We start from the raw sequence: 25,440 nt of genomic DNA on the forward strand, positions 1-25,440 counted from the left end.
AATTTAAAAATACTAGCCTTTAATAAGTCTGCAAAATATTTAAAGATGTCATTTGTTCCTTTTCTAATCTAATTATCTCTCCTTATTGTTTTTTGCAAATATCAAGTAGCATTTTCTTTAATAAAGTAACCCATTCCTTCCTCTATTGATCACTGTAAATTTCATCATAAGCTAGTTCTTTCATTCACTATAATAGAGGTAACCAAGAGCGGCAATAAAATTAAATCTGCACTGGCTCCTTAAAATGCAAATTATGTAGTCCTCAAACTTCCCCTATGAATGTTTGAAATAAAATGGTAATAGTAGTAACTTCCAATATTTTGACAGGGATTTCTAGCAAAAACCAGATTCACGTGTGTATATATACACATCGTATTCACCACTAAACAAAAAGTACAAGTTGTAAAATATCATAATTTTGTTTATAAGTAAACAAAAAAGTTAAGTAATAAATGTGTAAGTATATCTGGGAAGAGAAAAAAGTATAGAAAGTTGCGTACTAAATCAACACTGGATTAGTGGCAGATAAGAGAAGATACATTCATTTTTTTATCAGTTTTGACCCACTACAATGAACATGTATTACTTTATAATTTTTTAAGTGTATAGTAAAATTTTTTAAAGGGAGAGGATGTGAGTAGATAAAGTACAACATTTTCTCACAATTCACTGTAAGCATATTAGAAATGAGACATTGTTTTTAGCAATCCCAAGTTATTTACATAACTAGAAAAGTTAAGATTTTTTTATTTCTCTACAGTAATTATGATATACTTGTAGAAAGTCTGTTTCTATAAATTTTCACACACCATTTTAACATCCCATTAATAAGGAGTAAATGAAAAAAGTAAAACAGAGAGGTTGTGTGCATTGCTAGAGGTCAAACAGTAAAATCAGATTCTCCTGACTCCTCGTTCTGTGTGTGTTAAATACAGATGCTATGATTCTGTGGCAAATGGTAATGAGTGTGGCCAAAGATACCACTGTAACAAAGACACCCTCCATCTTAACTCCTAATGCTTTGATGGGAGAAACAGAAAACAATCCTATTGCCTCTGCTGCTAGCTGTCTCTCTCTAGTCACAGATCTTAGATCCTGAGAAAGCCGTGAAATAACTACCAGGTACCTTGTGGGATTCTTTGCAATGAAGCAGAACCTACAGTGTCCTAAACTAGAATACAAATGATAATAATAGTAACACAAATAATAATAATACAATATTCAGTTACTCTGGTGGCTTCAGGAGGGGCTGACTTTCAGTAATGGGAAGTTGGGGTCGGCGGGGGCAGGTGATTTAATGCGCTTAGAATATTTACTTTTTCTATAAAGCTTTAACAAGCACATGTGCATAAAAGTTAGAAAAAAATGAAGTTTATCTAGATTAAACATATATATGAGACTATTAGTAAGATCATGAAAATTGCAGGACATCTTGTTATCTATTTATTAATTTTTTTAAAGATAACTGGCCACCATTTTCTCCTGGGACCATTATGTCTTAAAAATGTAACAACAGATCTTTGGAAGAGAGGGGATGGAGGGAGGGTAGAAAAAGGGCCCAAATTCATTCTGTTGGACAACTGGGTAATATTTACTAATCACTCTTTGAAGGAGCAATTTTTAATAAACTTGTAACTGATCCAAACATGTCAGAGACATGTCAGTGGCAATGGCATTGTTTCTGACTAGCATGTGAGCCAGTCCTCAGACTTAAGACCTGTAAACTGCCTAAGAAATCATGACAGTAATATGACATTAACATTTAATCCACATTAAAGGTATTTTAATTTTCACACATTCATAAGACACACTTATTTGTTAAAAGAAAAGATTTATGAAATTGATCTTCCAAAAAGAAAAACTTCATGCTGTTTTATTTCATGATCACCGTTTGAAGAAAGTGTCAGTTTTAATATGCACATTTACCCTAAACCTCAAATATATATTGGCTTAGCTAAGAAAAATAAATTAAAATGCTGGGAGGAGAGGGATCTATTATGCTGAAGTCCTTATATGAGGTAATAAATATTTTTCATCAGTGTTTAATAAATATATAGACTATATCAGTAATGTCAGTGCATTTTGAGATAACTATATTCTCAAACTCATTTGGACAAATGTCAGAAACATTTTTTCAGAACACAGTGGGGAAATATTAAAATAAAACAGATATTTAAAGATGTAACAGATGGAAGACAAGTGACTTTAGAATAGGGTTTATAACTTCTGTTTGCATTTTCTAGTTCATGTTGTATGTCAACTGAATCCTCAAAAGTATGACAATACTACATTAACTGTGTTTATCCTTGTATTAAATAAAATTATTAGTCTGTGAACTAAACTACAGCAGTTTTGTTTCCAAGTTCTATGCAAAACAACCTAAAACAAAGAGGAAAGGGCTTTTATTAGGATTAGTAGTATTATTGATGAGCAGGTATAATAGCAATGGGCCTGCCTACATTTCTGGCAAGCAGCAACTATATTCTACAAACCACTGATGGGCTAAACAAGCTATTAATGACAGTTGCTTTTCAACACTTAAAATGGTCAGACTGTGTTACCTGACCACAAGGACAAGTAGGTCATCACTCTCAAATGTTATACAATATAAGAAACATAAATGAGACCTCTGTGGGGAGAAAAAACCCACAGGTATGGCTCCAGAGTTCTTTCACTATTCAACTATTAATAGAAAGCAAATCCCACTTAAAGTAGTAAACACTTGTAACCCTTTTTACTAAAAGATTTATCATCACTTATTTAATTTTCTACCTAAGACTGAGCAAGGTATTAGTCCTAGTGTCCAGCTTTAGCCCTGAAATATAGAACTTAACATCTGGAATCAAAGAAAGGAGAAAAAAAATGGTCCCTCTGTTACTCTTGCAGAGATAGACAACAAATTTTTGTCCTTGTATAAACCTGTGGAGTGTCCATCTGTCTGGGTTTATGAACACCAACCTATCATTTATAGGCTGCAGAATCATACTCAATGGGTATATGGGGGAAGCCTCTAGATTCTTCATCACATGCAGAGGACCTTGTTCACTGGATACAGGTCTTTCAAGTCAATGCCTTTCAATGTACCTTTCTTCCTGGTGGCCCCTGGACTAGCAGCTTTATCTCTCTCTTGGGAGCTTGCTAAATGGAGAATCTCAAGTCCCACCCCAGACCCAGAGAATCAGAACCTGAGTATAAACAGTATTTCCAGGAGACTCATACGCACGTTCAAAACAGTGAAGGACTGACCAAAATCACATGTCCCCCCACCTCCAATTATTTGACTCTTCAGAAAAGTGAACACGGGGAGCCTTAGACACATCATAGTGATCAGGATAATTCACTTCATTCCCCGCCAAAGGGGGCACGGCACAGCAGTCCTTTCAAGTCTGAAACAACCTACAGACTATTTTGAACAAAAAAAGTGAATTTTTCACATAGCTCAACCTAATATATTCTGATCTCAATGCCTCTTCCCAGAGAAAAGGACAGCATTATTTTTATAGTTTGCTAATGAAACAATAGCTATATTGTAATCAAATGGCAACACTTTATATGTTTTCTATAATTATAAAAATTAAAATGTAGAAATCCCACTTGACTGCATTAAAAACACTCTAAACAGTAAATGTTTTAGTCCCCATTAAGTAGTTCAATAACTACTCACTGCATTATCTAGAATTTTAAAACATAAGATGGTAGAAAAATATGGAGTCAGGTCCCTCTGACATAGCAGAAGGGAGCTTAGAGTTAATTTTCTACACCTTTAGAGCATCATTAATAATAATTAAAAAAAAAAGCCAGGAGCAACATCACCTAATAACCACCCACCTCCACTCCTTCAGCCCTTCTGTGTTAACAGACATATATTGGGATCATAACCAGAGGTCTTTAATTTGTATAGGATTCTTCACCAATAAAAAGTATTATTTAAGTTAATTATGAAATCTAACTAACCATAACATTATAAGCAGTGTATTCACTCATTTCTAAGTCTTTAAATATATATGGTCACTGAGCTCTGAGATGTTTTGTGTTTAATTCTGCTGCCAATTCCTGCAGGATTCCCATAGGAGGACTACTCAGGATTCAAAGTCTACTCGACATTGATTTCCAACATTTTCCATTATGAATTTCTCTTTGAGGTAAAAATGTTCACAGAGCCCTCCCCATCCTGATAGGAATCATAAGTTTAATACATAAACTAGAAGCACAAACAAAAAATTATCCCCAGTAAAACAAAGTACAACACTAAAGTGCCAAAATAGTGAACACAGATCTAGGGTTTGGTGTTACCACAGCACCAGCTAGAGGGAAGGGGCTTGAAAGTGAGTGGAACTGAAGTGGCAGCCTCAGGAAGCACTGCTTCTCGGAGAAAATCAGATAAATACGTGACAGTGACAAGAAAGAAGAAAGTAAGAATAACAAACAGCTAAACAGAAATAAAACATGCCAACCCTTTCATCCCTGCCACACCCCACCATTGGCCATTAAAGAAAGTACATTTGCTTTACTACAGAAGCAGGTACCCTTGAACTAGGAGCCCTGTCTACAAAATGTCTAGAATTTTCAAAAGAAAGGAAGAAAGGAAAGGAGGAAAGAAATCAAATCAACCCCATATAAAGCTATTACAAGAAGCAGTAAACAGAAAATGTAAATCAAAACATTTCAACAGATAAAAATTCTTCCCTTAAAATCAACCCAAAGCACAAGGCTTATTCGGACAAATAAGAAAACCGAGAACATTCAGATATTCAAAAAGTAAGAATAGATATGGAAGAAAAACGATTTCAGAAGTGAAGAATAAATTATAAGGTATCCAAGGAAGTATAAATTTGAATGAAAATTTGCTAAGAAATAGTAAATGAAACCAGGCAAACTAGTTCTTAGTTGTTGGAAAACAAAGTAAAGTAGTACAAAGACTCAAAAAGACTGAAATAGAAGATGAGCAAAGAAAGATTCTATATATAATTATATAGAAAACATGTATAACTGGAATCCCTGAAAAAGAAAACAAAACAATGGAACAGTTAATATTTAGTATTATAATCCAAAAAGTTATTTCCAGAAGTGAGAAAACTTAGGTCTACATATGAAAACAAAAACCCAAAAGTAGTCAGAAATAATCAACTTTGAGAATCATCCTAGTAAAACAAGGACAATGAAAAAAATGGCAATGCCTCAAGGCAAAAAAAAAAAATCAAGTAATACGCAATGTTAAGAAAATAAGGCTAGTGCCACAAATATCAAGAGCAGGATAACATTTTCCAGAAAGTCAAGGGAAAAAACTATAAGTCAAGGATTTTATGTCCAGTCAAACTGTCATTCAAATAGTAAAACCATAGAGAAACAGCTTAGAATGTGCAAGATCTCAAGGAATACTGTACACTGGAGGCTGTCCTGAAGAATATACTAGATGAGTTACACACAAAACAGGGGACAAGGAGGGAAACATCAGCAAACAAGCTGATGGTAAATATGTAATACGGTTAATTTTAGAGGTGATTCTAAAAAAAGGTGACAGCATGGATAGATAGTATGCAAACATCACGTATTCCAACAGAGTAGCAAGAATACAAGAAGAAATGGGAGGAAAATGAGGAAAGCAAAGTACAATAGGAGCACTGGCTATTACAAAGATAACAGGTGGGGAGTGAGGGATGCCATTTAAAAGGTTAAGTAGGAATAAGGGATAGTAAAAGCATTATACATTATAAAAGATATAAATATAAAGGTAACCCCTAGAAAAAAACCACAAACCTTTCTAAATTAACAATAATAATAACAATAGCTCTTCAGAGACAATTCTCCATAGGTTCTGCACACCTTATATCAGCCAATAGCCTTTCTTCAGAACTATCTTTTCAAAGATGTTTTGCATAGTAAAGTCTTGGAAGATATAGACTCCCCCTTGATTGGATCAGGCAGTTCTGCTACCAAATTAGGATACTAAAGGTAATGTTTTTCTCTTGGGCAAAGTTTGGGCCAATTTTCTGTCAGCTCCTTAAAGAATATTCCCTCAGCTACGACACAAACCCACTGTATGCACCATCACCCCTTGGTACTTGTATGTCAAAGGGAACCTATATAACCATGTATTATGTGCTACCTTTGGTGCTGTTAGTAATACAAGAGCTGTGTCTCTGACCCAGAAATCTCATGTCCTCTGCCAGCATCTATTAAAGTGTGGCAGGCATATAAGTAGGCTAAAATTTCATACCCTTACTAAAGAAGACACAAAGAGAAAAAGAAACATAGTAAATATAATGATACCCACAGTAATTAGGGAGTGATTTCCAAGACAGAGAAAAAAAAAAAAAAAGCAAAGTACAAAAAAATAAATGTGCTACATTTTGTAAGACAGAGGAAATAGGAATAATACACACATATACATATATGTACATATATGCTTTATTTCACAAGAAGATGCATAAGAAGAATAAATCAGAGGTTAATAAAATTGGCCACCTATAAAGGACAGAAAAGAACAAGCTAGAAAGAAAGGGGATGACAGCTTTCTGAGAGATGTATTATGTATAGTATTTTGACTTAGTATAATATTTTGAATTTTGGAAGCATGTTAACATATCCAACCATACAATTAAATCAACAAGAATGGGGACAAAGGCACCTAAAATTGAATACAAACAGAAACATATGCATGCAATCATATTTCAAATGAATTACCTAACTACACTCAAGGAGGAAAAGAACTCTTGAATAAACTTGAAATAAACTGTAATAAACTCTTGAAACAAATCTTGAACTCTATGAAGTTTTAACTTTCATAAGATATGATTGTAGCAATTTCAAAACTATTTTGAATGTATTACATAATTGAGCAAATGGGTAAATGTATTGGTGTTGTTAGGAGTCACAGTTCTCACTGTGAATAAAGGGAAATACAAATGTGAAATGAGGAACAACAAGGAAGAATTCTGTGGTTTGGACTGAAATTGGAGATGTTAATCGGACTCATAATTTCTTCAAATTACCTACCTCTCAGAGCACCTGGGTGGCTCAGTCGGTTAAGGGTCCAACTCTTGGTTTTGGCTCAGGTCATGATCTCACAGTTTGTGAGATTGACTCCCACCTTGGGTTCTGCGCTGATAGTGTGGAGTCGGCTTGGGATTCTCTCCCTCCCTCTCTCTCTGCCCCTCCCCCACTTGCATACTCTCTCTCTCAAAATAAATGTAAAATAAACTTAAAAAAAATACCTATCTAAGCATCTAAGTCCCAAATATCAACCTACCTACCTACCCACCCACCTATCTATTTAATCTACGACTAAAAAGTCCAAGAAGTAATGAAATCCCAGAGACAGTGGACATATCACATGTCCAGACCTTGATTCATAAATACCATTTCCCTCTAAATGAAATAGGGTAATTTGAAGAAATAGCTGATTCCATGAGTAGGACAGGGAAGGTTTCAAATGAGCCTGGAACATCTTGTTGTGCCAGAAAATAAAGAAGTGTTTTTATAAAAAGATGGGGTATGTAGAAACGATCCAAAAACCATCTTGAAAGGATACTCCCTGGACAAATCTGGGACAAGAAGCATCAAAATAAATAAGAAAAGTAATGGATAATAACCTATTTAATAAGGGGCTCCTGGGTGGCTCAGTCGGTTGAGTATCTGACTTTGGCTCAGGTCATGATCTCACTGTTTGTGGATTTGAGTCCCGTGTCGGGCTCTGTGCTGACAGCTTGGAGCCTGGAGCCTGCTATGGATTCTGTGTCTCCCTCTCTGCCCCTCCCCTGCTCACGCTCTGTCTCTGTCTGTGTCTCTCTCTCTCTCTCAAAGAATAAGTAAAATTAAAAAAAAATTTTTTTAAATAACCTATTTAATAAAATAAATATCCATGAGTCCTTGTTCACAGTAAATAGAGAAAACAAGAAATACAGGTGGGCTCTTCCTTAAAGTCGAATGCTGACTGCTAAATATGGGAGGCAGTGGTAGAAAATCTCCATTTTACAATCATCAGGCAAAAATCACCAATGGATGATGAAGTACTGACCTTCAAAGACCCTGTCTAGAACTTTCAACACACACAGGCTTTATGAGTAGCAGACAAGTTTGTGAAAAGAAAAATAAAATAGGATTGTGCAATATAGTAAAAAATTTAAGCAAAGAATGACATGCTGGACAGTTCCCAGGAGAAGGTAGCAACACAGGAAAAAAGAAATGATAGAACAAAGGCTGAATTGAGAGTTTGAGAGATTGTGACAAATCAATGAGATCAGCCCTTGAAGAGATTCCAGGGCAACACAGTCCACCTACCCTACTCTTTTCTCTCCCCACACCCTTTCCTTTCTAGTGTTACAAGAAGAGTCCATAAACACAGAATACAATAGTAGTACAACCGTGTATGTGTCCTTGTGGCAAGTATAATATGATGCATGTCATTTTTCTTAGCTTATTTATTTTTATGTTTTTATTTTTAAAAGACCTTATTTTAATGCAATCTCTACACCCACGATCAAGAGTTGAATGCTCCACTGACTGAGCCAGCCAAGGACCCCTTTCTTAGCTTACTTAAATTTATACTTGCTTCTACCCTCTCTTAGAGCAATTTTAATTCTCTATGATAATATAAATAAATTTAAAAAAACAGAAAATGATGGAAACATAAAAAAGAAATTAATACCACATGTGTGGAATGTTCTTAATTTTATACCATATACTTTTAAAGATCATAATCTATTGTATTTAGCTACATAGCCAATTCAAAGAAGGGCTACAAGTGCTGGGTGGTAAGGGCTGTAAGTATCTTCTCAGCTGGAAACTGAGGAGACACAAACCTACAGAGCCCATAGCTGCTAGACAGACAGGTTTCATTAATGCTCAAATAATAAATTCTTTTTTTTAATGTTTATATTTTTTGAGAGAGAGAGAGAGAGAGAGAGAGAGAGAGAGAAAGAGAGAGAGAGAATCCAAAGCAGGCTCCAGGCTTTGAGCTGTCAGCACAGAGCCCGATGTGGGGCTCGAACTCATGAACCACGAGATCATGACCTGAGCTGAAGTCGGATGCTTAACCGACTGAGCCATCAGGACGCCACCCAAATAATAAATTCTTGAGTTCACTTCCATCCTAGGCAGTTGTGAAGAATATCACTGACTTTACAGGACAGTAGTGCACAAGGCAGTATGATATGTATATAGGTGTGTGTATATAGGATATTATGTTACATGTTAATATATTCATGCTATTGTTAATAGTTCCCACTCAGTGGGTCAATTTTACAATGTCAAGCTATAGAGTCTTTTGAACAATCTAAATAAATGCATTAAAATTATCTACTTCACTACCTGTTGTATTAATCCTGCCTCTCTTATCCTAAAATACATTATCTTTGAAATATATTTGATGTGTATGACCCAGATGAAAATGAAATATAACTTAGGATCAAGAATAATTAATAATTACTCCTGACTTTAATAAGCAGCTATGTTTGATCAAAGGTTTTAAGCGTTTTTAGTTGGAAAACTCTTTCTTCAAATAAAATCTTATTTTAAAAATTTAAAAATGTACAAAATAACTAAAAGTGAAACCATTCTGATTAAAGTGGGCAGTGGCAGTCTGGAGTGCCACCTGCTTTGGGGAGCTTTCCTGGCAACCCAAGGCTGTTAGAAAACCAGTGCTGAATAAGATTATAAGTAGAGTATAAATGCATGAAATAATCACTGAAGATGAGTTCATACTAGTAAATATAAAAAAATATAAAATTTAAACTAAAAAAATTAATTATTATTTACTGAGGCATATGAAACAAGAAATATGAAGTCTTTTCAATAAATAACAATTTATAAGTGAGTATAAAAGCTCATTCTGGCACAATGGTAGCTGTTTTTCCTTGTTGTAAGCCCCCAACCGATACTGGAATTTGTTTTAGATTAATATTTTTATTCTAATGTCCATATTTCCTAAATATATATGCCACCATGAAGTGACAAACTGGGATTCAGGAAATAATTTCAAATAATAACAGTGTTATTTACTTACTACTAATTTGGACAAACATATAGTTCAAATATTCTAAACAAGGTTGTTACATATAGCTTCTTAATAATTAATCTGTACTTATTAAGACCATTTTTTTAAAGTCTAGCTTTCCTCAGTTTTCTTTAGCTGTTGAAAGGAAAACTAAAAACCCCTTCCAACTCTAAAACTACTGTACGTCAAAATGAAGCTGGCTCTTGCTACTGTTTGTTTTAGTGGGAGCAAACAAAAGCACATTAATAGTTAACAAAGCTACAATATGATATAGGAATGAAGTCTCGCATTAAAAAAGTACTTAGATTGTATTTACAAAAGAATCTCTATCATTAATTATTCAACATTTGGATTTGACCAGAAACCAGAGCATGACTTTATAATGCTCTGTTTAAATGAACTACTTAATGTTGTAATGAACACTCAATGCAGTGAGCTAAATGAATTTTGGACCTGGTATAACACAACAGTTTCTCTAATTTTTTGATCAATGGACAGATTCTAAGGTTAAGTCAGTCTGAATTTCATTTGTACTTTAAAAATGTTTACTTAAACCAAAAATTCCGCATCTCAATTATTTTATATTCTAAAACGGAATGTAGTTTAAACCGATGCATTATTCATAAAGCAGAGACATCAGGAAAAACAAAGCTGTGCCCTTCTTTCAAAGCCGTTAAATTGCTAAAACATACCATATTTATGCATGCAATATTTGATTGTGTTTTCTTAAAACACAAGCTTGTTTTTGTCAGATCAAGATATGCCAAAAATTCTACACCAAACATTTTTGTTTATAATTAAAGCAATCATCAATCCAAGGATTGTCATCCGTTTTATTTCATCTCTACATCAAAAAAAAAAAAAAAAAGTAATTTAAAAAAATTTTAAATTCCCTTGAAATGATAAGATAAATGAAAATGTAAGTGCCTTCACATAATAACAGTAAGCTGACCCTTTGGGAAATGGTTGACTTTCTCAATACAAGGTATTCAAAGCTCATTCAAAAGTGTTCATTTAGAATGCAGATATCAAAGATGATGCAAATGTTCAAGAGAAAATTAGAACTTACCAGATGTTCTAATCCAGCTTTGATGTTTCCGGATTCCCTAAAATAGAAAAATAAAAGTTCTAAATAGTTGCTAAACACTTGTCTGCTATAATTTACATTTACCTCAAATATGTTTTATAAAACCTTATGATTTTTTCATATATCTTCACTAATGTTCACAATAACACTGGTTTGAAGGACAAAACAATTTCCATCAAAAGGAAACAAATAACTTATTTACATCTAATAGTATTACCACTAAAACTGGTAATCCACTAACAGAATGTTTCAGATTTTTCAGTAATCAGAGAACAAAAGGAACTCAAGTGTACTATTATTTTACTATTCACAAAACATCTATTTATTTCACATTAGCTCTTTCATTAGAATTTGTTTTCTCCAACATTTATTACAAAATGTTCATACAGATTCTATCTACCACCTAGATTCTACAATTGACATGTTACTTTTTTTGCTTTATCAAATATCCATCCACCAATGGTTTCATTTTTATATAAAAAAATATACACATAAAGAATACGTTTGTGACTACATAGCTAAGTAACTAAATATTAACAAGTTTTTCCCTGACATTAATTTTATTAACTTAGTGCACTACAAATCGGGACCTGTTGTAATAGTAAAAAACAAAATCTCATCAAATAAGACACAAACATCAAATATCATGATATATTTTAAATATTTAACTTCTTGCTTTTCACTGTAAAAGGACTGCTGATGGAACTAAGTAACAAAGATAATTTAAATATATATTTGGTAAAATGTGGCTAATAATTGGATTTTTTCCCTTGATTCTGGTTTATACTAGTTTATTAGTGACAAAAGGACTTAGAATTTCTTCACTCGGACCAAGTAGTATTTTAATTCCATCATAAATACCAAGCTTTGTATTTTTAATATGAAAGTATAACTTATACTACATTGCAGAAAATAATTATGAAACATCCAACAACAGTATTGCATTCATGATGTTTAATCTTTCCCTCACACCTCTTTCTTTCTCTAAAGGGGCCCCAAGTTTACTTTTCTTCTCCTTATTTCTATCTCCAATTTTCTCTGCCAAAAATATACTTATCTGTTTCCTTTGTCTTGCTACACAATCTTTCCAAATTTCCCTATCGTTTTCCGCTTCAGATCTGCTGCCTGAAAACTATACTCATGGCGTCCAACTTTTGCTCTCACTGCCCAGTCTGGCATACTGAGAATAAATTACAACATCTACTGATTAGGACTCCTCTTTAGCCATTCTCTTCTCTACTTTCTGCTTCTGGCAATCGTATCAATACTATATATTCAACGCTTAAAAATGTAAGGATTTCTGAAACTCATTCTTTGGATGCAGTCCTAATGACAAATGACAGGAATACATTGTAGAGATATTTAATTGTATACGTACATAAATAATTATTTTTAACTTTATTGTTATCAAGTTAATTCATTTACTTGAACTAGAAGTCAAATAAATATTTATGTTTTCATAAGGACATTTTCATACAGTCACTGTAACTTAAAATTTAAACGAAAAAATAATGCATATAGTGAAAAATCTGACAGTGCAATATGTGTGTGCACGCACAACAATACAATTAAGTCTTCCTCCCACCACTGACTCCCAGTTCTTAATCAGATATTGGCTCTTTGTCTTTCTAACAATATTCTAGGTGTGTGTGTGCGCGCGCACGCGTGCATCCTTCTTCTGGTTTTTTTTTTTTTAACCCAAACAGAAGCCTACTATACTCAGTTTTGTACCTTCACTTGGCAGTCTAACTTGAAGTTTGCACTATATGACATGCATCTACTTCATTTTGTGCCCATGGCTACAATGTCACGTAATGGTTCTTATTAGAAAATAACACTGCAACAAAAGGAACAAAAACTGCTCAGATTCAAAGTACAAGTCCATAATTTACTATGAAACCACTGGGAATAGACATCCTTCATCAGAATGTTCTGGATTTTAGAAACGTAATAAGGTATAGAGAGTATACTGTATGTGATGTAACACTGGCAGCAGGGTTTGAAGCAGCATCTCATCGTTGTCCACATAAATAATTGTGAAAGAAACACGAATATCCACCCAAAGTGGGATAAACAAAGACTAGGAATAACTTCATTTCAGGGTTGGTTTTGCTATCAATTGAGTTTGCTACGAGCTCAGGGAAAACCTCCCAGTATTTTGAACTATTTGCATTTTGGGATCAAGGATAAGAAACTGTTCTTGGGGCACCTGGGTGGCTCAGTTGGTTAAGCGTCCAGCTCTTAATTTCGGCTCAGGTCGTGATCTCATCATTTGTGGGATCGAGCCCCATGCCGAGCTCCATGCTGACAGCACAGAGCCTGCTCTCTCTCTCCCCCTCCTCTGCTTGTTCTCTCTCTCTCTGTCTCAAAATAAATAAACTTAAAAAAAAAAAAAAGGTTGGTTAGACTATTGCTTTGTTATATTTCCAAGTGATTCTTATTTAGGAAATAGGCATTTTGAATAGTACACCTGAATGAAAACTAGGGATCATCCTTGACACATGCCCTTTCCTCCACTACCAAATGTAAGCAAACGTAATCAACCACAGAGTAGAGTCTTGGCCATCTAACATCCTTAATTACCATTTTGATTTAGCTACTTCTTTCTATCCTCAGAGTACCTACTTTATTTTAGGCCATCATCTTTTCTCTCCCAGGCTACTGCAAAAGCCTCTTGATGGGTCCCGATGGCTCCTGCCTTGCCCCATGTCAATTCATTCTCCATAATACAGCAAGATCTTCCTAAAATGTAAGCTTGATCATGTCATTCCCTTTTTAAAAACCACAATATCCTACTCCACTCTAGTTCACTTATTCCCTCTGTTATCTTGCCAAAGCTACATCACAAAGACTGTGACAGCAATAGCCATAAGAAATTATTAACCTGGCTTCCCTTACCACTAAACCACTTGCTCTCTCCACCTGAAATACCCCTCTTCTAGTCTTTCCTTACCTAGCTTAAAAACAAAAACAAAACAAAACAAAACAACAACAACAACAACAAAATATCCCTAAGGACTCAATCCATACTGGCAAGGAAACGTTTTTCCTTCCTCACAAAAAAACTAATCAACTCTTCCCATGTGTTCTCATCACATAATTTACCTCACTTTACTATTAATACCTATTTACTTTCCCACTGACACCACTAAAATGTCCCAATGACACCCTGAGAACATGGATTGAATCTGTAAAATTTTTATATCCCAGCACCCAATACAGTGCCTGCATCGGAGTATGTATTCAACTAATAAGGATCTGACATCTAAACACGAAGACAAGGTTGAATGGAGAATCAGTAGCAACAGTTCAGGTCCCTGAGAGGTTCTACCCGGCCCTACTCTATCTCCACTCCACACAAGAGAGCAAGGCCAACTGCAACAGTGAGCACTTGTGTGGGAAAGTAGTGTTAAGAGTTGTTTGTACGTGTGTGGTGTGTGGTTGTTTTGTTTTGGTTTGTTCTATTTTGGTTTTGAAGGAGTATGAGGACACTATGGAAAATGTAGCTGACAGAGGCCAGAGTACAATGCTAGAGGCTTCACACACTAGTTTTTAAATTATCCCAGAAAAGCACACGTCAGATCTGAGACTTTACCCCTCTCTCTAAAGTTATTAGCCAAGGCAGCTGATTGTTGCAAAGAAATAAGAGAAGTCCATAAGGTAAACTGTATGACCTCTGAGGGGAATAAGCACAGGAATAAAAAAAAACAACAAATGAGCAACCTCATCCAGAGGAAAAAAGAACAAACTGGGCAAGAGTATACTGTAAGCATACTAACATCTTTAAAGGTAAAAGGTTTTTAGAAACTGAATACCAAAATAAACAGTTATGAAGAAGAATCAATATGAGATAGCGGGTACTAAAAATACAGGAGTTTGAGGGGGTGCCTGGGTAGCTCAGTCTAAGGCTAAGTCTCTGACTTAGGCTCAGGTCATAATCTCACAGTTCATGAGTTTGAGCCCGGGGTCGGGCTCTCTGCTGTCAGCGCAGAGCCCATTTCAGATCTTTGCGCTCCCTCTTTCTCTGCCCACGCCCTGCTCATGCTTCCTCTCAAAAATAAATAAATATTAAAAATACATATATTTCAAAAATACAGTTGTTTGAAATAAAGAACTCTGAGGACAAGTTGAAAGCATAATAGCTACAGAGAATAAGCTGATGACCTGGTACACTGGGTGGAGCTCTCCCAGAAGGCACAGGAAAGGGATGAAAAGACAGAACAAATAAGAGATAAGAATACAAGTGTCAACATCTATATAATATGGGAACCCTAGAATGAAAGCAAAGGCAAAATAGGAGAGAAAATATATTTGAAGAAATAATGACAAAAAATTCCCACATATAAAATCTTAGACTGAAAGGGTACAAAGAGGAGTGAACAGGATAGTTCAGAGAAAATCCACAGCAAAGCATAATATAAGGATAATTAAGACTGCTATAGATCAAGAACAAAGGCTAAAGCTTCCAGAAAGAAAAAGCATACCTCTCCATACAGGAAGAATAACACTGACATCAAATGTCTCAACACTACTGCTGGAGTATAAACTATGGAGTATGAACTTCCAAGACAAAGTGTTAAAGGAAAAGGACTGTGAACCTGTAATTTTGACACTGCTAATAGTTATTATTTAAATTGAAGAAAAAATAAATTCTCAGCATGCAAGCTTTCAGGAAATACACTACACAAAGACATTATTTGAAAGAAGTTCTAAAGAATGTAACACAGTAAGAAGACAAGTAAATTCAGGATGAAGCAACCAGACAAGGCAAGTAAAGGTTGGATTAGAACATAGTAATTATTGTATTCTAAGCAATTAGTGACTACAAAGAAAACTAAAGAAAGTTCACCCAAATGAGGTGGAAACAAAATGCCAGAGAAGATTCTCAGATTGGGTAAGAAACAAAATCCAGCAATGTGTCATTTACAAGACATACATAAAACAAAAAGATTCAGAAAAGTTTCCAAAAAAGGGAGAGTAAAAGATATAACCAGGCAAATTTGAACCAAAAGAAAACTGGGGTAGTAAGTTTCATGACAAAATATATTTAAGCAACTCCTCCTCCAAATAACATACCTACATATATATCTTTTGAGATATATATATATATATATATATGAAAAAGGACATTCTCTTCTAGTAAAAGACATAATAGATTAAGAAATGTTTATTTATGTCCAGAAGGTTTACATATTCCTAAAATTTAATATGTATCATAGATTGCGACACCAAAATTTCAACAAGTTTTCTATGAAAATCAATTTTCTTTAGTCTTACTTTGGGCAGAAAGACAAGGAAAAGTGGCCACCTCAAAACAACACAAATAAAACATCATGAGTACATAAACTCTACACAAGACAGCATGATATATAACCCTGGCTTCAGAAGCAGAATACCTAAACTCAAATTTAAGCTGTACTACAAAACAGTTGCATGAGCTTGGTAACAATCCAACTTCTCTGAGCTAAGACTGTCCACCAATGATATGAAGACTCTGTTAACACTTGCCTTACTAATGCAGACGGGGGCTGTGAAAAAAGAAGATAATACATATGAAGGAACACTATAAACTGTAACGTACTATAGAAATCTGTTTTTACAATACATATTTAAATACAGTCTTAAAGTGGCTCCAAAAGTCTTAATAAAAATTTTTTAAATAGAGAGGCAAGATCCAAGACATTGACATAGGGATCTTGCAACAAATGGTATAAACTCTGTCCTCTTTAGTGGTCTGTCTCTTGGGTTGTCCCTGTCATGACTTCATCAATATTTGTGCAACTCCTTTTGCCCTGTGCTGAAAGCAGACTTAATTCAATTATAGGTCTCAAAACTGATAAAATGGTCTTGAAGTGGAAAATGGGAAGAAATTATTGGCAAATGAATAAAGATTTGTATCGAACTAACACACAGGAGTACAGCAGGTCTTTTTTTAATCATTCCCTGTCTTAAATCTTCTGGGAACCATGAGTTTCCCTTCCCCTCATGCAGCACATCGATTTCTGAATTAGACTGCAATATTAAATAATTAATATACTTGCCATGATTGATGTTTTGCATTAGTTGAATATTAGGTTATCAATCAAAATCCACTTGGTTTAATGTAATAATATTGAAAAAGTGTCACGGGCTGTTCATCCAATTTGTAGTTGAGGCAGCACAGATAGTAATGTTGACATTACACGAGGCTCTAAAGCAGGAAATGCAGTACTGGGCTCAACATGTATGAGGCAGACATTTTGAAACTAACTGGGATGAGGCTGAGGTTGTCCTAAATAAACCTGGTGGCACCTGTCAGCTCCAATATTAGGTCTCTTTTGAGCATAAAGTTGCCATGCATCAATCATACCATGGCAGGCAAGAAAAAATTTATTTTTTTTTTTTAATTTTTTTTTTCAACGTTTATTTATTTTTTTTGGGACAGAGAGAGACAGAGCATGAACGGGGGAGGGGCAGAGAGAGAGGGAGACACAGAATCGGAAACAGGCTCCAGGCTCTGAGCCATCAGCCCAGAGCCTGACGCGGGGCTCGAACTCACAGACCGCGAGATCGTGACCTGGCTGAAGTCGGACGCTTAACCGACTGCGCCACCCAGGGGCCCCAAGAAAAAATTTAAAAAGAAGGATACTAATTTAACTTTGTGGCACACATTTCATTATTTTGCCAAAGGAAGCATGTTCTAAATCCAGAAACTGTTGCTATGTTAAAGCTTATAGCCTCTCAGAAAATATCTAAACAAAGATTTTTTTAGAACTAGGAACAATATTACACCAAAGTGATAATCCAGGTTTTATAATGGTCTAAGGGAATCAGGTCAAAGAGTCACAATTAACAATAGTATTTGTGAAAAACTCTATTCCTTCTGATGAAGGCATTCTTCCTTATTCTCCATATTTTGCACGTATATTTGCAAAATATAAGTTTAAATTTTTAAAAAGTACTTGCTTGTCCCAGTAAAAGTAAATGATTTTTCTCATTCCTTATTACATCTGAAATCTCTTATGGGGTGACAGTTTATAAAAGTAACAGTTTGGGGTGGGAGGGAGGGGAGGGTGGGTGATGGGTATTGAAGAGGGCATCTTTTGGGATGAGCACTGGGTGTTGTATGGAAACCAATTTGACAATAAATTTCATATATTTAAAAAAAAAGAAGCTCAAATATATGACTATAAAAAAAAGTAACAGTTTAAAAATAAATTAAATAAATAAAAGACATCCAAAGAAAAGTGACTCTTTTAGGTGGAGAGTAGAAAAGTTGGGGCTCCTGGGTGGCACAGTCGGTTAAGCGCCCGACTTCAGCCAGGTCACGATCTCGCGGTCCGTGAGTTCGAGCCCCGCGTCAGGCTCTGGGCTGATGGCTCAGAGCCTGGAGCCTGTTTCCGATTCTGTGTCTCCCTCTCTCTCTGCCCCTCCCCCGTTCATGCTCTGTCTCTCTCTGTCCCAAAAATAAATAAACGTTGAAAAAAAAAAAAAAAGAAAAGTTAACAAAATAAATATAAATCAAAGCCATTTCATAAGGCAAGCCAAAATCCAGTGGGTATTTAGTTATAAAATACTCAGAAACCATAATGAAGGTAACTAACAAAAGTAGCACTAAGTATCATTTCACTGAACAAGTCTTTAAGAAATAAAAGATTAAATATATTTATGTATTATCCCATATAAAATGTACACACACATTATGGAAAACAGAGTAATTCCTAAATAAAAAATTTTACAGGTTTTTTGGTCATGAACTAAGTATATTATCCACTTCTAAAAGATTACTGTGCTGTAGTTTCCTATAGTTATATGATGAGAGTCACAATTTTATATCTCTTTATATCACAATTTTATATCTCTTTCATAAAGCAAAAATCTACATGAGGTTTTTGTCTTTTTTTTATGTAATGGCAGACAAGGTTTTTAAAATCCTGACTTACAAATAAAAAAAAATCTATATCTCCCATCTCAAATAATCACTAATAATTTTTACATGTGTATGTCATGTATCAAATGTTATTAACAAAAAATTTAGCAATATATATTAATCTAAGAAAACCATGGGTTCAAATTCCAACTCCACTACTTACTAAATAACTTTGTCAAGTTATGGATCTTCTCTAATTTTTTCATTCTTAAATTCAAATAAAGGATTAAAAAAAGAATCAGCATGTATATAGAAGTTACTCAGTAAAGACTGATTCAATATGACAGACCAATAATGAACCAATGAGTGCATTCCACTTTCAAAATCAAGAAATATCTTTATAGATGTTAGCTTTTTTAAAAAAAATTTTTAAATGTTTATTTATTTTTGAGAAAGACAGTGTGATGAGAAAGGGGCAACGGGAGGGGGAGACACAGAATCCGAAGCAGGCACCAGGCTCTCAGCTGTCAGCACAGAGCCCGACGTGGGGCTTGAACCCACAAACCGCAAGATCATGCATGACCTGAGCCTAGTCCCAACGCTCAACTGACTGAGCCACCCAGGCGCCCCTTACAGATGTTAGCTTTTTAAATCACCTCAAAATCTGTTCCAACTGTAATACCTATAAATGAAAGTCAGTCTACTTTTCAAATAACAAATACATATAAAAAGCTTATACAATAAAAATACCATGTATATCCCGATACAAGCACATTCTAACCTGATCTCTTTGAAAGGAGCAGAATGATAAAGTGTGTTGAAAAAGTAAACAAAAATAATTTCTCAATTACCTGATGTTTTTTACATTTTAATCCCAATAAGAAACATACAGAATATCAGCTCTAAGTTCCAAAAAGATCTTTCCAGAATTCTCAATTTCAACTTACCAGTTTGGTTAGAATTCTTAGCATTTTTCTCCTGATTGGAGAATAACTTACGTATCACTGGCTCAAAATGTATATTCTTATGTTACTGCAGTTCAGTATTTTTTACAAGTAAGTTTTTATCTCCTGTTTGGAATAAATTATGCTCTAGAACTTACAAATCATTTGCACAAACAACTGTAGCATGGTTACTGAATTTTAAATGTACTATTCTTTTTTCAAGATTCTTTAGTTAGTTTTACAAGTATAAGTGAGCATCCACTCAACATATTAAACAGTTGAGGACTTAAGATACACACTGAGCTTACTGTGACGGGAAGGTGAACACTTAAGTTGGTATGTGTCAATTAAGCCATTTACTGTCACTCACATAAACAGGTTCTAAAGTTCACAGAAATGGTATACAAAGGAAAGAAAAGAGATTTCAATGTTTTTGCAGTTGTGTGTGTTCTAGAGAACAGTTTCAGAGGAAGGAAAACTAAGAGAATTCATCATTAATATATCTGATCTAAAGAACTGCTAAAGGAATACTTCAGATACAAGAGAAATTATACTAGAAAGAGACTTGGAACAGCAAGAGTGAACAAGAGAAATAAATTTACTGAGCACCCTTATACCTATCTCCATAATAAATTCTGAGTAGATATAAAATAACAATAACATAACCAAACATCATCAACAAGAAAAAGTACAAGTATTAAGATAATTTATCTATGCCTTAGATATTTAAAACTGTTTTGTCAAACCAAGACTGTTACACAAAATAGTTAATGTCCATGCAAGGTAGGAGAATGCATGTGAACATGCTACCTTTCTGCTATTTCTCACATGCAGGATTAACATTCCTAGTCAATGACAATCCTCTTTCTCACTGAGACCAGCTGTAGCTCAAGAATCTTTCTCAAGATGGTGCTCTAAGGAGTCACTACCATTTGTCTTGAGTTAGCAGGTGAGATGCAACCCATTCACCACAACCCCCTTCAATCCATGTTCTTGATCTAGCGCAAGAGAAGTTCAGAAAAAGGAGAAATTGCCATATGTATCAAAGTCGTTGGAAAATATTTCAAAGAGGTGGGTAATTTTAGCAGTATCCTGAAGGACTGGTTGCATGTGAGCAGACTGGGTAAGTAGAAAAGAAGAGGCAGGGAGAGTGAGCTCAAAGGCCCCACATAACCTGGTAGAGGTCAAGTAAGGAGAGTATCTAGCCCAGAATAGGTGCAAGAATAATATTACTTACAGTCTTTAATTTTAAATAATTTTTATTTTGTAAGTTTTCAGGGCCATCATGTACAATTGTGCACGTTGTTCATGAGAGAGGAAAAAAGGGAAAGAAACGGCAGTGGCAGCTAAAAGCTATATACAGTAAAACCTTGGTTTGCGAGCATAATTCATTCAGGAAACATGCTTATAATCCAAAGCACTTGTATATCAAAGTGAATTTCCCCATAAGAAATAATGGAAATTCATATGATTCATTCCACAATCCAAAAATATTCATATAAAAATGATTACAATACTGTAATGTAATATAAAGTAATAAAGACAATACAAAATATAAAGAAAAATAAATTAACCTGCATTTATCTGTGAAAACCTTCGTGGCTGGTGTGAGGGAGACGAGAAAGAGGAGGGTTACTGTGTAGGATGACTTTCACTATCACTAACAGAATCACTGCTATCTGAATGGCTGAATGGAATCTTCGTCTGCGTGGGGGCCACTGTATACCCTCACACAGATGTTCACAACAGTACAGTATTAATAAACTCTTGTCATATACTGTATTTAATTTAACTGGCAATAAGGCAGCAAGGGAAAGGGTCTATATCTGCAGGCAGCCTGACTTAGAATGAAGCAAAGCCTTCCTAAGCTTCCTTTTGTACGGAAAAGCAAAGAACTGTCCATAGGTGCTTTGAAGTGACAAAAAACACACTAGTGCCAGTTGTGGGCACCTTCCAATGTTCTGAAAAATCACTGATTTCTGCCAAACACCATGGGCTGAGACCGAGCATCTGAGCATGGGAGAGGATCACCCACAATCCCGCAGTGAGAGAGTGGGGGAGTGGAGAGAGAGGGAGAGAGAGGGAGCACGAGGGAGGGAGAGGGAGAGGGAGAGAGAGAGAGAAGAACCATTAGCTCAGTTGCAATCATGTGACATTCGGCATCACAGACTACTTACATTGCAAGACATCACTCGTTTATCAAGTTATAATTTATTAGAGGGGCTCCTGGGTGGCTCAGTTGGTTAAGCATCTGACCTCGGTTCAAGTCATCATCTGGCTCCTGAGTTTGAGCCCTGGGTTGGGCTCTGTGCTGACAGCTCAGAGCCTGGAGCCTGCTTTGGATTCTGTGTCTCCCTCTCCCTCCCTCCCTCTCTCTCCCTCTCTCTCTCTTTCTCTTTCAAAAATAAATAAACATTAAAAACAACTTTATTATAAATGTTTGATGTCTTGCAGAACACTTGCAGTACAAGTTACTCACAATCCAAGGTTTTACTGTACACCCAAGCAGTGTATCCTGGTGTGGTACCGCATCCACAGAAAGAAGGGACATCATTTTGTAATATGCACAAAGGTGTCATATGGGCTAGCAGTAGCCCTCTAAAAAACAAATGCTTATTGTAGAAAAATTCAAAATCACATCTGGTTCCAATGAAGGAAAAAACGAAGATCACCTGAAATCCCATTAGCCAATATATTATCTCAAAATGTTTTATATTTTTCCTCCATTCTTACGCATATGCACAAATACACCAATTTTTGTCTTACAAAAATGGGATCATCAGGGCACCTGTGTGGCTCAGTCAGTTGAATGTCTGACTCTCTTTTTTTGTTTGTTTATTTTTGAGAGAGAGAGAGAGAGAGAGAGAGAGAGAGAGAGAGAGAGAGAGACAGAGCATGAGTGGAGGAGGGACAGAGAAAGAGGGAGACACAGAGTCCAAAGCAGGCTCCAGGCTCTGAGCCATCAGCACAGAGCCTGATGCGGGGCTTGAACTCACAGAACTGTGAGATCATGATCTGAGCCAAAGTCGGACGCTTAAGCAACTGAGCCACCCCAGCGCCCCAAACTTCTGACTCTTGATTTTGTCTCAGGTCATGATCCCAGGGTCATGGAATTGAGCCCCATGTCCAGCTGAGTGTGGAGTCTGCTTAAGATTCTCTCTCTCCCTCTGCCCCTCTCCCCTGCTGTCTTTAAAAAAAAAAAAAAAGGATCATCATTGATTGTCTTCTGTGTAGCTTCAATTATTTCACTACTTAATTATATATTATAAGCAGCTTCTCAGGTGTTAACAAATGTATTTACATATAATTTTTTTTCTGCTAACCTACCATTCTGCTCATAGATGCACAATAAGTTAATTTATCTATTACTGTTGGACATTTGGTTTGTTTCAGATTTCTTATTCTAAATAAAACTGGGGTATAAAAATAGAATAACTGATCATTACATTTAAAAATCACTTGTAGGAGCGCCTGGGTGGCTCAGTCGGTTAAGCTGCTGACTTCGGCTCAGGTCATGATCTTACGGTCCCTGAGTTCGAGCCCCGCGTCGGGCTCTGTGTTGATAGCTCAGAGCCTGGAGCCTGTTTCAGATTCTGTGTCTCCCTCTCTCTGACCCTCCCCCATTCATGCTCTGTCTCTCTCTGTCTCAAAAATAAATAAACGTTAAAAAAAAAATTTAAAAATCACTTGTGAATTTTATGTAATGTTAATTTCACCTGAAGGAATGGGGTTAAATAATTCTTAAAAGGGGAAATAAACCAGTATATTTCATTTCTGTTCTTAAATCTAAATAATTTAAACTTACATATTTATTATATTTATATAAACATAAAGTTTATATAAATATAAACTATAAATTTATAAAATTTTATACAAAAATATAAATATATTTATGTAAATATAAACTTGTATTTAAATATAACTTAAACTTTCATTATCATTTATAATATTTTAAATTTAAATACAATTAAAAATAAACTTCTAAATAAACTAAATAAAATAAACTTGGACTTAGAAAAGTCCATTATCATAAAATTGTGTCCCAACAACTTCATAAAAGCAATATCTAACTATATGGAATACAGTCAATAATCCTAAATAAAAGGTAACAAATATATATAAGTATTCTATTAATGTCTTCAGTTGCTAAAATTGAGAGAAAATGCAACATGCGTATATTTTTTCCTGAGAAAAGCAAATTTTCAGTAACTCAGAAACTAATGTTTCAAGTATTAATGTCCTTTTTTTTTTTTAAGTTTATTTATTTATTTTTGAGAGAGAGAACGGGCGAGCACACAAGCAGGAGAGTGCAGAGAGAGAGGGAGACACAGAATCTGAAGCAGGCTCCAGGCTCTCAGCTTACAGCTCAGAGCCTGATATGGGCGCTCGAACCCATGAACTGCAAGATCATGACCTGGGCCCAAGGCAGATGCTCAACCAGCAGAGCCACCCAGGTGCCCCAAGTATTAACATCTTTTGATGCTTTTTGTCTTCCCTCTGATGTTCTCCTGTGTAACTACCCTGATACTCTAGCAGGAAACAAAAAACTAAGGTGTGACTTCAAGCAGGTAAGTACCCAATAGTGCTAGGAAATAAAACTCCCAAAATTCTTTCTTTGTTTAATGAATAAAAATACTCAGTCTAGAATTCATGTTTCTTGCTCAAATCACACAATTTTCCATTTCCTAGAGACTTCTTTGCACTTAATCTTTGATCACGTTATTTGTCTAAGTAAACCAATCTTCTCATAAATTCTACCTCTGAGGAAATATGAAATAGTATGTGCCAAGCACTGTGGTAAGTGCTTTACAAGAATTAGCTCATTTAATCCTTATAAATTAAGTATAAAACTACTTAGATGAGATCACTGAGGCTGAGAGAGGCTAGGTAGATCACACAGTACAACTCCGTCAGCGACTAAAATGTAGATTTGAAACCAAGCAGCCCGAGTTCATTGCCCAAATTTTAATCAAGAGAGAATTTATTACCGTCAATCTCTAAACAATAACCTCAACAAGGAAACAAGATTCTACAGTATTCTCCTACTCCTTAATTGGAACCATGATTGGGAAGGAGACTACAAAGGGGTGAGGATTTAAGGAAAAATGAACACTGACCCTTACTGACTGGCTAATATCTGCCAGGTGCTAAGCTTACTCATCTATTTAAAATCTCATTAAATTCTCACAATATTCACAAAAAGAAAAATATCAGAGTGCACAAATCTTCAAGATAAAACTAAATGTCATTTTTTACCTAGCAAACAAAGATGAAAACGAATGACAATGTTTCCAGTGTTAGCAATAGTGTGTAGAATCAGGTATGCTTATATCCTACTGACGAGAACAAAAAATAATGCAAGTTTTCCAGAGGGAAATTGAAAAATTTCAAATTCTCAATAATACACATAAAACCTTTGACCTAATGGTTGACTTCTTTGGGTTTATCTCAGTGATACATTCATCAGAATGTTTTAAAATCTCAATTCAACTTAGTTAACATACAGTGTAGTCTTGGTTTCAGGAGTAGAACCCAGTGATTCATCTCTTCTAACATACAATAATAC

At 35.2% G+C, this 25,440-nt stretch overlaps 1 protein-coding gene across 1 annotated transcript in view; it reads right to left on the bottom strand.

The window, feature by feature from the left end:
* Positions 1 to 25,440, bottom strand: part of RSRC1 (arginine and serine rich coiled-coil 1) — a 241,355-nt gene that overhangs the window by 33,123 nt on the left and 182,792 nt on the right. Inside the window, exon 5 of the mRNA XM_043595038.1 lies at positions 11,064 to 11,100. Coding sequence (XP_043450973.1) covers positions 11,064 to 11,100 — 37 coding nt within the window. The remainder of the gene's footprint in view (positions 1 to 11,063; positions 11,101 to 25,440) is intronic.

Source organism: Prionailurus bengalensis, chromosome C2 (genome assembly GCF_016509475.1).
Source record: "Prionailurus bengalensis isolate Pbe53 chromosome C2, Fcat_Pben_1.1_paternal_pri, whole genome shotgun sequence".
Lineage (NCBI taxonomy): Eukaryota > Metazoa > Chordata > Mammalia > Carnivora > Felidae > Prionailurus > Prionailurus bengalensis.